The 13,506-nt window shown below is 40.7% G+C and overlaps 1 protein-coding gene across 2 annotated transcripts in view; it reads right to left on the bottom strand.

The window, feature by feature from the left end:
• Positions 1–323: 323 nt before the first annotated feature.
• LOC124799437 (cytochrome c oxidase assembly protein COX18, mitochondrial) overlaps positions 324–13,506 on the bottom strand; it is an 82,384-nt gene continuing 69,201 nt past the window's right edge. For both annotated transcript variants that reach the window (XM_047262923.1, XM_047262924.1), the window contains one exon: positions 324–940. In XM_047262923.1, the coding sequence (XP_047118879.1) occupies positions 737–940 (204 nt within the window). In that variant the 3' untranslated portion in view covers positions 324–736. The remainder of the gene's footprint in view (positions 941–13,506) is intronic.

The raw sequence follows: 13,506 nt of genomic DNA, 5'->3' as shown, positions 1-13,506 counted from the left end.
TCTCTCTGGATGTATTAAAACACATTTTATAAATCCTACCCCAGACATCAACTTATTGAAAGTTGTGAGCAAAACAGAAGCACTACTGGACACACAGCTTCTAGAATCTAGACAATAATGCAAATGGTAATGTTAGCTTCACTAATGTAAATAGTAAATAACTCAATGAATCAATAGAGAAACTCAGCAACTTGAGAGCTGAAGATTAGTATGGTCTCTTAAACTTTGTAATTCAAGGAATAAGAAAAGATACCATAATGCCAGTGACAAATCTCATTAACACCAATAAGAACTTATTTAGCCTGGCAGGTAATGGGTAAATAGCTTTCTAAATTGTTAATTAATGTGTTTGACCCCTAACAGGGTTACCCAAAGCTTCAGATATGACAACTGCCAAGTCATAAATCACACACACTCATGCTTTCCTATATCCAGCAGGGCATCCACTTTCAAAATGTGAACAAGATTTCACCATAGCATGATTGTCATAGGAAAGCACATGATACATCTGTAATAAAGATTGACCTTGTTGTCAAAGACAACAAGGAACAAAAACTTAACTGAAATTCACTCTAATATTTGAGTGTACAAATTAAGAAATGTGTCTTATATAAGCCCATTCACAACTTACATTACACCAGTCACTGTACCAGTATCTATTTCAACATATAGTAATATTTCTTCATGGGTGGGTTCTCTTCCTCTCTCTGAAAACCTGTATCACAAAACAAGCGTGCTACTTCTCCTTTGACACTTGTGTTCCAAAAGTAAACAGTTTATCTACTTTCTCCCTTAAGCGCTTGTAAATATGCATGTATGGATGTTTTAGTTGGGAAGGGGTTTCTGGTATTCTAAAGAATTTCTTGACACGTGGTGACATAAGAACTATGTTTTGTACCAAGCCGTAGAAACTGGACGTCACCCAATAAACTGTTAAGCACTGAAACAAAGCAAAACAAAAATGTAAATTATACTAGAAATTCAAAGGTGAAAATTTCACACATAAATGATAACAAACATTGCCAAGAGCATATTTATTGTTTTTGGAGCTCAAAGGAGAGCAATGTAGGTGTTCATGGGTCAGTAATTAAATAAATGATAATCATATTGTAAATTAAAGGGAAGTTGAAAAATTAATTGCCAATATTCAATATCTAAGAGGAACTTTTTTAAAAAAAAGACTGAAAGGAGAATTGTGTATCAAGGCTGACAGAGACACAATTTGGAACAGACACACACCCACAGGTCGAGCATTAAGTGTTTCTTTCTATCTTTTACATTCAACATGGTTCCATTAGTTCAATCATCTTTTCCATCTCACAGCTGCAGAGCCAAATGCAACCACAGAATATATCTTCGCTCTGGTAAATCTACCATCTAAGCCCTGCAGTCATTCACACTATGGAACTGCCACTGCAACAGAACTGTTCTACAATGCATCCCACTATACTGGAAAACACCCAACGCTGCCATGTTTTTATTGCTGGAACAGTGGAGCTTATAGTTTCCAATGTCTTTGTAGTGTCTCTCATAGTTACTGTTTTTATATGGTATAAAATAATAGAAATTATGTAATAGATCAAATGTGATTTATCCACACTAACAGAACATGAGAGAAATTTCAGAGAAAAGGAAATGAGCACATAAATAGAAGTTAGTAGCGAACAAGGCTACAGTAATGAGACACGTCACAGTTGCTACAGAGTTTAAACCCCTCAGCTCTTATTTGGAAGGTGCCTAGTAGAAACCCAGGCCAGCTGAATTGATTAAGAACTTGTTCTTACAGCTAATGTCCCTCCACAAATAGATACTGTTCAAGCAATGGTCTTGTCTGCCACCATATTAACATATCACACAGTAATTTTCTGTAGAATATAGATGCTGTGTTAACTGATAAAGATAATGATGTCCTGAGAACATTGGGCACATGGCGTACTTAAGTGCTGAGATGAAGTTCAGTGTATTCAATGCAGTTGCAATTTTATTAACGTTTATGTGCATTATTTTAAATTTACCCATAATTATCGTCAGCTGTCATTCACAAGCCCTAGAGAAAATTTTGCCCAACTGTTGGATTTCCTTACTTCTGCTAATGGTGGTATTTTCCCATACACAACAACATTGTGAGCAAACAAACTGAGGTCAGAATTGACAATATCAGGAAGACTGTCGATATACAAACAGAAAATGGGAGATCATATACTATCCCTAAATAAGATCTCACTTATCTAGTATCCTAACAGTAGCAATTTATGACTTAAAAACCTTCTCATACCTCTCCATTGCAACTGTTTGTCTCTGTAACAAGGAATCCTGCACTCTGCACACACTTGAATACCCTGTCAAGCTTAACAAACAGCTGAAATATTTCCTTTTGTCATCCTTAAACAATAGTCATATATGGAGCTGGAACAACACTGATGCATTGCCATAAAGACAATCAGAAAATCATGTTATGTAATTCACTGAGATAAGCGTGCAAAGCTGCCACGTCTATACCACTGCAATTGCCAGGGTTCTTCTTATGCTGGCTTGACTATAAATGCAGCATGAGGAAGCTGTGCTTGGAGGGTGGGGGGAGGGGGAGAAAGAGAGATGGGAAAAGGACTATGCAGGTTTGCTGGTAGGCTAAAAGGCATGTGTAGGTCTGGAGTGGAAGCACAGAAAGGTACAAGCAGGTAGGGGACACAGATTAGTGAAGACTGAGCCCAGGCAGGGTGGGGGAGGGGGGGGGGGGGGGCAGGATGAAGGATATGTTGCAGGGAGAGCTCCCACTTTCGCAATTCAAAAAAGAAGTAGGTGTTGCTGGGAAGAGCCCAGATGGCAAAGGCTGTGATGCAGTCATTGAAGTAAAACATATTGTGTTGAGTGATATGTTCAGCTACTGACTCTCTCTTGGCCACAGTTTGGCAGTGACCAGTCAAACAGATGATATTTTGTCAGTTGCCATGTCCACATAGTACACAGCACATTGGTTGCAGCTAAGTTGGTAGATAATATAGCTACTTTCACAGGTCCCTGCCTTTCATGGGGTAGGAGATGCCTGTTACAGGACTGGAGTAGGTGGTAGTTGGAGGCTGTATGGGACAGGTTTTGCACCTAGGTCTATTTAGGGATTTGAGCCATGGAGCAACATGTTGGGAGCTGAAGTGGAATAGGGATGGACAAAGGATATAGTATATAGTGTAGGATGGGAGAATGGTAAAAAAACCACAGAGGGATTGGGGGGGGGGGGGGAAGATAGTGGGAGGATATTCCTCATTTCAGGAAACAACAAGAGGTAGTGGAAACCCTGACAGAGAATTTGATTCAGTTGTTCCAGTCCTGGTAATGAGTGATGAAAGGGATGCTCCTTCATGGCTGGACAATGGGTATGTGGAGGATGTGAGGTGGCTGGGCAGATAAGGTATGGGAAATCTGAGAAAAGTGTGTCCTCCCATCGGTGAAGATCATGAAGATGTCATCAATGAATCTGATTCTGGGTGGTTGGGAAGGATTTCTCTAGATGACCTATGAATAGGTTACCACATGGTGGTGCCATGAGGATCCCCATTAGGCATCTTAAAAACAAATCTGTAGTACAGCAAAGGGCATCCATTTCTGTGTAGAAGCCACACAAAAACTTATGCAACAGCCTGGCAGAGAATGTGATTCAGCTGCTCTAGCCATTTGTGATACTACGTCATGAGAGGGGTGCTCCTTTGTGGCCAGATAGTGTATATGTAGAGAATGATAGGTGACTAGGGAGACAGGGGATAGGACATCTGTTCCTGGACAAGGTGGGGTGGGTAACTTCATTCTGTGAAGACCTTGGTGAGGCATCTAGACTATTCGGAGAGATACTGCTTGTCACTGCAGCTGTGACCCCAATGCATGAATATGCTGAATGGAAGGGACTTCTTGGTGTAGAATGAGCGGCAGCTGTCTAAGTGGAGGTATTATTTTGAATTGATCCAAATGGAAGTACTGATACTTCAGGTGAAGGTCAAAATCGAGGAAGTGGCTTGTTGAGCTGAGAAGGACCAGGATAAGTCAATGGGGGAGATGGAGTTGAGGTTATGAAAGAATGTGAATAGAGTGACTAAACTCCCTATCCAGATCCCAAAGACGTCATCAGTAAATCTGAATCGGGGGAGGGCAGGGAGGGGGGAGGGGCCGGGGGGCGGGACTCTGTGTGATTAGGAAGGATTCCTCTATATATGGCCTATGAAAAGATCAGCTCAGTTTGGTGCCATATGGGGACCATTTGCTATACCATGAATTGTTTGCAGGCCATGCCCTCAGATGAGAAGTAACTGTGGGTGAGGATACAGCTGCTCATGGTGACAAGGAAGGAGGGTTTAGGTTTGGAGTCAGTCAGGCACAGGCAAAGGTAGTGTTGAATAGTGGCAATGACATGGACATAGGGGATGTTAGTATAGAAGGAGGGAGACACTAGCCAAAGGTGAGAGTTGTGCTTATATGAATATGTAAGGAGTTACGTTGCCTACGTCTTATTAAGGACTTAGTCTGACAGCTGAATAATGTATAGTAGTCCTTTTCATTGTGTCCGTCTACCTCCTCTAAGTAGTGAGTAGCAATCCATCATTTTCATATCATTGTTAGTCTATCCCAGATTTTCTAATGTTTGATTTCGCCTAGCGGCTTCCATTTTATCCTACAACCAGTGCTGTTTATCTTTATTACTGTTCTCTACTGCATTACATTACTCAGTGACTGTCCTATTCTTTCTCTACTTTCCTTTGTCTCCTTGTCACCTTACAAACTGTGTATGCTGTCCACTCCTTACCACACACCGTGTGAAGCACTGACATCCAAGACATTCTGTATCAACAGTCTCATCCACACAATACGTGCCCGCATGGACTGTAGTTGCAGAATATTATGTCCCACTTTCTCTGCATGGAGATAATTATTCTATGATCTTAAAATTGGTACCTTCACCCAATAGCATTTACACATTTTCTCGGCCCTGTCTGAATTAAGACGTACTTTCTTGCACCTTGCACCTAACATCAACACCCCTGTTCTTTCCATATTCAAGCACTCAACTTACTTACCTCATCTAATTGAATTACACCTGATGTCCCTCCCTTCCCATACATCCCACCCACTGACATGCACCTCACTGTATTATTGTTTTTTTTATTTGTAGTTTCAGTCTGATTTCATCCCATTTCCGTGTTAATTGTAATTTGTTTTCATGTTATTTTTCAGTATACTTACTCAGGTCTTCAGGTTTAATCTTTTTTCACTTTACTATATCAGTTTCATCTTTTCTGTGACTTGCTCCTTCCATCTGTGCCAATACAGAAAAGTTTCCCTATCCATAGCCAGAATCCAGTCCCACATATAGCCGTAAAACAATAATTTCTCTGTTGAGAAATGCAAAGAAATGCAAAGCAAAGAAATATAACAAAGTGATCTAAAGAGACGACAAGATACGCTCTTTTGTTAATTTTTTAGTCGTCTTGACTTCTTCTCTTGTCTTTATGGTGTACAGATGGACATCTTGCGAGTGCTGGCAAATGTACGCATATTTGTATGAGTTAAGCATATAATACACTGATTTAATATTATTGTGCACTTTTAATTTGTAAGAGGTGATCCCGATTTCATGTCCGCCTTCCTTGAATTAACCTACATTCAAGTAATTTACAGCTCAACAATCGCAGCAGCCGATGCAGCCAACGACGCCATTACGTGGCGATATTAACTTATGAAAAATTAGCGGAAGCGGAAAACTCTCCCGCTATTAGCATAATATTAATTTTTCTCCACAGCCGCACGAAGTTGCAGAAATACTTAGCTTTAAGATTCTTATTTTCAGTACCATAGCCGAGAGCCCGAGCCAGGACTCCGACTACAATACAATGGTTAACGGAGGTAAGAAAAATACTCTCGCGCGTGTGTGGGCCGCAATTTTAATTAATAACTAAAGATTTCTTGCTTTAAAGTGAACTGACTAGCCGAGGAAATTAATATGAAAAGTTTATTACATTGTTCAACTTCAATATCATTTTTATTAAGGCCCACCACGTAAGTCGGCAACAATCAAAAAATAATAATAACAATAATAATAATAATAATATATTAAATTACGACGGCCGACGGACGCGAGATTGGCGCCGCAACTTTGGGGCCCGATTAATATGATTCTATTGTATTGAATGTAATTATGTATGTGTCTAATTGCTGTAAAATATTAATGCTTATATGAATTCTTTTACATGTACAACAACAAAACCACACCCCGAGGAGATCTGGAGAAGAAAAAGTGTAGAAAAGAAAAGGGATTACGATAAAGAAAAATAAAGGTAAGGCCTATTGTGCAAGCATCCTGTGTAGCTCTGTGCGGAATATCGAACCCATGTGCACATGAGATACCTTCGGTGTTTTGTGTATTTATGTGTTTATTTTTGGAGGGGATAATTATTTGTTTTGTGTATTTATGTGTTTATTTTTGGAGGGGATAATTATTCGTGTGTGTATCAGTGTTAAAGATTTGTCAGTGGCTTAAAGTGAATTTATTATGGGTAAGATAGGACAAGCTAAAGCGTCCGTACCAGACGAACAAAATTTTGTTAATATGGAAAGTGTGGGTCATTTGCAATACGTAAACGAATCCCAAGCCACCGCCTCGGATAACATAATTTCCGGAGCGGGGGGGGGGGGGGGGGGGGGGGGGGGGGGCCAGGATCTGTGGACGGTGAATGACGCTCCACAGCAGGATGGGAATAGACTAACAACTCCACTGCCTGCGCAGGGGGGCCAATCGAGTGCTAGATTAAGTGGGGCACCAGTATGCCCACCGATTGCAGACCCATTTGCAGAATTTCTGCGCAGGTTAGAAGAAAGAGATAGGGAAAAAGAAAGAATGTTAGAACAGAGTGAAAAACAAAGAGACGAAAAACTGGCTCAGATGTTCCATGAGCAAGAGCAACAAAGAGAACAGAAAGAAAGGGAAAAAGAAAGAATGTTAGAACAGAGGGAAAAAGAAAGAGACGAAAAACTGTCTCAGATGCTACGTGAGCAAGAGCAGCGCAATGAAGCGAAACTAGATAGGATCCAAAGCGAACTTGCGAACTTGCCGAGATGCGGGACGCTTACAAAGAAATCCCCGATCTTGTGCAAAGCTTAGCCGGCGAGATGCAGAAATTACAGATATCGCAGGCTAGGCTTGAAGACAATGTCCAGACTTTAACCAACCGCGTGGATAATGTCGAGATAGATGCACGGAAAAGTATTGACGCATATTTTGAAGTGCAAGCTCAAAAAGTAGAAAAAAAATTAAATGAATGGCTAGAAGTAAAGGATCGCGAGATATCTGCAAAGATTGAAAGCGACGTAAAAACAGCTGTAGAACAAGCGACTGCGGCCGCGAGTGTAAATATTGACGCTAGCGCTGCTGCACTACATGCCGAATTAACACAGATCAAATCCCGTGTGACAGCGGAGTTGCCAAATTGGCAACAGGAGGTCGCGCGGAGACTGTCTGCGTTGGAAAGCAATGTAAACAGTGGCGGAAAGATCATGAATCCGACTCCGCGTACTGATTACTGTAATAACGCTGACGGTAGGCAGGGTGCGAGTGCGCAACCGCAACCTAATGCGATTTATGAGCACGAACAACATGCGATACCGTGCAGCGCACATCACGAAGTGATGAATGTCCCAGAATGTAGCAATCAGAGGTGCAAAAAAGAGGACAATGTAATAAAACACAGCACATTCCAACCTTTCAATAGCGAAAAACGAAATGTCCACCCTGTTGTATTTATTAAGAGCTTCAGGAATGTGTTTCCCAGGACATGGACGGAAAGACAAAGAATACAGTTCGTGGTCTCCTTTATTCAAGGTGACGCGGCACAGTGGGCCACCGACGTGTCCGAAAAATGTCTAACGATGCAACAGTTTGAAGGTGCATTCTTGCAAAAATTCCGGTCCGATAGCGTCCAAGAAAGACTACGAAAGGAGTTGTACAGTCCAGAAATGTACAATCCTAAGATGGGAACGTTACGCAAATATTTCGAAAAGTATATAAACAAAACCAGGTACTGGGACGAGCCAATGTCCGATAGTGACATAATCAGATTGATAAAAATGAAGTTGCCCAGTGAAATTAAAAGATATTTCATCAATGTGCCGGAATACGATATAGAACAATTCATGGAAATAGTGGATTCTGTTGACTTATTGATCGAAGATATGAAAACCGAAAACAAGTGGAACCATGCAGGCTGTAATCAACAAAAAGCCGATTACAATAGCAGCCACAGTAACGGTAGTAACTTAGTACCACATGGCAACGGGAATAGGCAAGAGCACCGGCAACAGAATCGAGGCACAAACAGTGGCAATGGTTATAACGGCAACGGTTATAATCGTCAAAATCGAAAGAGACATCATGATGGGCGCATGAGTAATGGATATAATGGTAACGGCAATCCGCAATGGCGGAATAACCGGAACTAGTGGTGTGGTTGGAATGAACCAACACCACAGTGGCAACAAAACACAGCGCCACAATTGAACGCCAACCCAGGTCCGTCACAGAACATGTCAGGGAGTTACAACCGACCACCGCAAAACCAGAACCATACACAATATCAAATTACACCATCGGGGAGGCAGGGTGGCCAACCCAACAGTAGCAACAACAACAACCAGAACCACAATGTGAGGTTAGTGGAAGTGACAGACAACTGTCAACCCACTAATGCTCATCCGTTAAACTAAAGACAGCCACAATACGCTCTCCGTTGTTGGCTGCAGGATGGTGTAGTGAGGGCACATTCACGGATGACAGTCATAAACTTTGTATGCTGAGATACAATGAGGGAATAAAAATAGAAAAGGAACTTGTAGACATACTGCAAAAATGTAACCGAACCAACAAAAGTATTGTGCAGGCTATATTGCAAGCAGATATGTATGGAGCACCAATACAGATAATAGTCGATACCGGTGCGTCAACCAATGTCATGAGCGCAAATTTTTACATGTACTTGAGTCAAAATAATAGAATACCAGTATTGCCAGTGAAGAATTGTCGTGTTACAGGTGCAATAGGTGCACAATCTCATGTCATAAAGCACCAGGTGCAAGTCGAGTTTACGGAAGGAAATGAAGCAATGAAAAGCTCGTTCCTAGTAGTTAAGGGATTAGTTGTTGCTTGCATCCTGGGGATAGAATTTTTACGCCAGAGGGATGCAAAAATCGACCTCTTGTGCGGGGAAGTAAGCCTTATGAATGAGGATAGACATGTAATTTTGCCATTGTTGAGGACACGGGAAGTACACGGTAAATATTGCCGGAACTTTTAGTCGAGATTCGAAGGAATGCAGGTAATGAATTTATATTCTGACTTAAGTACAAGACAAGCAAGACAAGCATATTATAAAGAATTTATTACTGAAGATAAAGAGGAAAAAAAGAAACTGATAGCCATGAAAGTTAGGGAGTCAGAACATTTGACTGAAGCACAACAAAACGAATTGACTCAGCTACTTACAGATTATGAGAATGTGTTTTCGGAAAAACCCGGTGTTATTGAGGGCTACACCTATAATATCGAAGTGGTACCTCACGATACTTTCTGTCACGCAAACTACACCATCCCGTGGTCAAAGAAGGAGGCAATTACGAAGGAAACAAGGAAAATACTTACAAAGACTTACACGTTTGCTCAGTAGAGCAACTTTTACATATGTGAATAATAGGTTAAGTTTAGAGTGTATTTTTTTCTGTGTGTAGATGTTCAGATTTTAGTGTAACATTAAAAGACAATGAGGCGCACAAGATTAGTGCGATTCAATTTTGTAGATGTTAAGGAATAATAGTATTTTTAAGCAATTGCATTTTGAAGGAAAAAATGAATGTAGGTTTAAGAATAATTTACAAATTTCATGTTTAAAAATGCTTTAAAAATAATGTAATGATGAAAGAATTTTTCATTAGTGTGTCATGGATATTTTTGAACTGTAGTAGTAATGCAACTTATGAAATTCAATATTATAGTGTATATTGTGTTCCGTGTATTTATGTCTATATCGATCTCGAAATATGCTCAATCATAATTTACTTAACAATATGAGTGCAGAGTGTACATCACCCAAGGTACCTCATGTGTTGTGGACAAGGTACAAAGCAAATCAGTAAACGCGACTACCGCTAAGCACTGTTAAAATATATTGCCATCTGCTAAGGCAGAGATTTACACGAATTTATCGTGTAAACAAAAGTCACAAATCAAACACTAATCTAGGAACTTGCACGCTGGGCCTAGATTATAAAATGTGTACGATAATGCGAGAGGCAAAGTTTTGTAAAGTCGAGCCTGGCTCTGGAGGGCAAGTACACAATGAGTGGGCAGACATGACATGGGGACTTACCTCAGATGAGACGGAAATACAATTGTATAGTCAAAAAATCTGAAGGCAAGTACGACTCTAAGTGGAAAATGAAAAGAGATAATTACTGCGAGAGACTGGTAAAATCCAGCACGAGCCAAAATCCAGTTCAGACTGAATGAAATACATTAGTGTTTGTGAACTAATCGAAACAGTTACTTTAAACAGTGTGAAAAACTGTGAAGGTGAAACTGTGATACGGACAGTGAAGTGCTAGTATTGAACGTTCAACAGCGGTGAAGACGCCAAACGCCAATATTACGCACGAAAAACTGTGAATTTGCTTATAAATGTGAACTGTTAACGTGAAGTGAACCCACAGTAAATATTTTTGGGACAGACAGTAATTTCAGTGAGTACAACAATGCGAGATTGGAATGCGATGCGTGGACTGTTGCAAAACAGCGACCGCAGAAACGGCGAATGTTTGTGCTAAGCTCGTATTGGGACACTCACCAGTGCCTGCGAGTGCGGCGAAAACAAATAATTTTGTCAAGACAAAAACTGACGTGTAATGGAAACAGTATTGCATCAAAACTGCATTCACGGGAGAAGGTCCATGTCATGTATTCTGCAAGACAGTGCTGGCTTGACACTCGGAAACTGGCGAAAGCTTAACAACAACTGCCGCACTAATAAATGCTTCTTTCCCACTAGCGTAACCATCTGCAGCGGGAAACAAATATTACGTTGGTTGTGTGTGTGTTTCATATACCACGTCGGAGATGCGTAGCAGAGCTGACTCCTGCCAACAAGCGCGGGGGGCGGATATCATCCCACAGAAGCACATCGCCATCGGTGCAGCCGATCAGCTGATTTGACGTTCCGCGACGGCGAGAGACACGCTGGCGTCGAGCGGACGTTGACCTCTCCGCAGCCGCCGCGACCGCCGAGCACCGAACACACCAACCGACGCCGTCGCGAGCTAAACGCCGCGGCGTAGATCATCAACGACACCGCAATCAATTGTTATAATGACCTCATTTCTTTGCGTAGTGCAACAAAACGTTATTTGTAATGTATGCACATCCTGTACTCCAATGACATCCCAGAAACGTTTAAGTGAAAGTGAGCCAAGCAGTTAGTCTGTCGCTCCGCCGAGGTTTTCCCCAGGTTTCCCTACGGCCGCGCCAAATGGGGAGCGAACAGTTGACACCCCTGGGACTTCAAATATTCCGGACTAACTCGTGATTGTATACCTTTGAACACTGCAAAAGTTGCAACCCTAAAAAGAAGCAGCCAAAATGAAATTAATTATATTGTATGTCCTTTTGTACATGACTGTATACGTAACCAATTGTATATTATATTGTTATGTAGATAACTTCAGCTGTATTACACTTTGTGTGCAACACACCTCAGTAATTACAACATACGATGTGACATATGTAAACTGTGAAAGAAAAATCTGCGTGTGGACACTGTGGACATGAAAGAGGAAATATTTATGTCAAAAAACACGAACATTTTTTATGACATAAACATTTTGGGGGGCAATATAGCGTCCCCAGTCTCATATTACGAAAAGACTCATAAATTTAATAATATATTTTTTTTCATGTAGCCGTAAAACAATAATTTCTCTGTCGAGAAATGCAAAGAAATGCAATGCAAAGAAATATAACAAGGTGATCTAAAGAGACGACAAGATACGCTCTTTTGTTAATTTTTTAGTCGTCTTGACTTCTTCTCTTGTCTTTATGGTGTACAGACGGACATCTTGCGAGTGCTGGCAAATGTACGCATATTTGTATGAGTTAAGCATATAATAACACTGATTTAATATTATTGTGCACTTTTAATTTGTAAGAGGTGATCCCGATTTCATGTCCGCCTTCCTTGAATTAACCTGCATTCAAGTAATTTACAGCTCAACAATCGCAGCGGCCGATGCTGCGAACGACGCCATTACGTGGCGATATTAACTTATGAAAAATTAGCGGAAGCGGAAAACTCTCCCGCTATTAGCATAATATTAATTTTTCTCCACAGCCGCACGAAGTTGCAGAAATACTTAGCTTTAAGATTCTTATTTTCAGTACCACAGCCGAGAGCCCGAGCCAGGACTCCGACTACAATACAATGGTTAACGGAGGTAAGAAAAATACTCTTGCGCGTGTGTGGGCCGCAATTTTAATTAATAACTAAAGATTTCTTGCTTTAAAGTGAACTGACTAGCCGAGGAAATTAATATGAAAAGTTTATTACATTGTTCAACTTAAATATCATTTTTATTGAGGCCCACCACGTAAGTCGGCAACAATCAAAAAATAATAATAATATATTAAATTACGACGGCCGACGGACGCGAGACCTTGCAAAACCAATGACTCAGGTCCAAGGCCCTTGCACTAACTTTCTTCTTCCATAAACTCCTCTTGCTATGTAGTCTCAAACTCCCGCATCTCATTTCCCAGATTGAAACATTTGTCCTCCAAGAACTGGAGCAGCATGCACAATGTTGTTGTTGTTGTTGTTGTTGTTGTTGTGGTCCTCAGTCCTGAGATTGGTTTGATGCAGCTCTCCATACTACTCTATCTTGTGCAAGCTTCTTCATCTCCCAGTAACTACTGCAACCTAAATCCTTCTGAATATGCCTAGTGTATTCATCTCTTGGTCTCCCTCTATGATTTTTAGCTTCCACACTGCCCTCCAATACTAAATTGATGATATCTTGATGCCTCAGAACATATCCTACCAACCGATCCATTCTTCTAGTCAAGTTGTGCCACAAACTTCTCTTCTTCCCAATCCTATTCAATACCTCCTCATTAGTTATGTGATCTACCCATCTAATCTTCAGCATTCTTCTGTAGCACCACATTTCGAAAGCTTGTATTCTCTTCTTGTCTAAACTATTTATCGTCTATGTTTCACTTCCATACATGGCTGCTCTCCATACAAATACTTTCAGAAACGAATTCCTGACACTAAAATCAATTCTCGATGTTAACAAATTTCTCTTCTTCAGAAACGCTTTCCTTGCCATTGCCAGTCTACATTTTATATCCTCTCTACTTCGACCATCATCAGTTATTTTGCTCCCCAAATAGCAAAACTCCTTTACCACTTTAAGTGTCTCATTTCCTAATCT

The sequence above is a fragment of the Schistocerca piceifrons genome, chromosome 1 (genome assembly GCF_021461385.2).
Source record: "Schistocerca piceifrons isolate TAMUIC-IGC-003096 chromosome 1, iqSchPice1.1, whole genome shotgun sequence".
In the NCBI taxonomy this organism is placed as follows: Eukaryota; Metazoa; Arthropoda; class Insecta; order Orthoptera; family Acrididae; genus Schistocerca; species Schistocerca piceifrons.
This window is presented reverse-complemented; position numbering and strand designations above follow the sequence as displayed.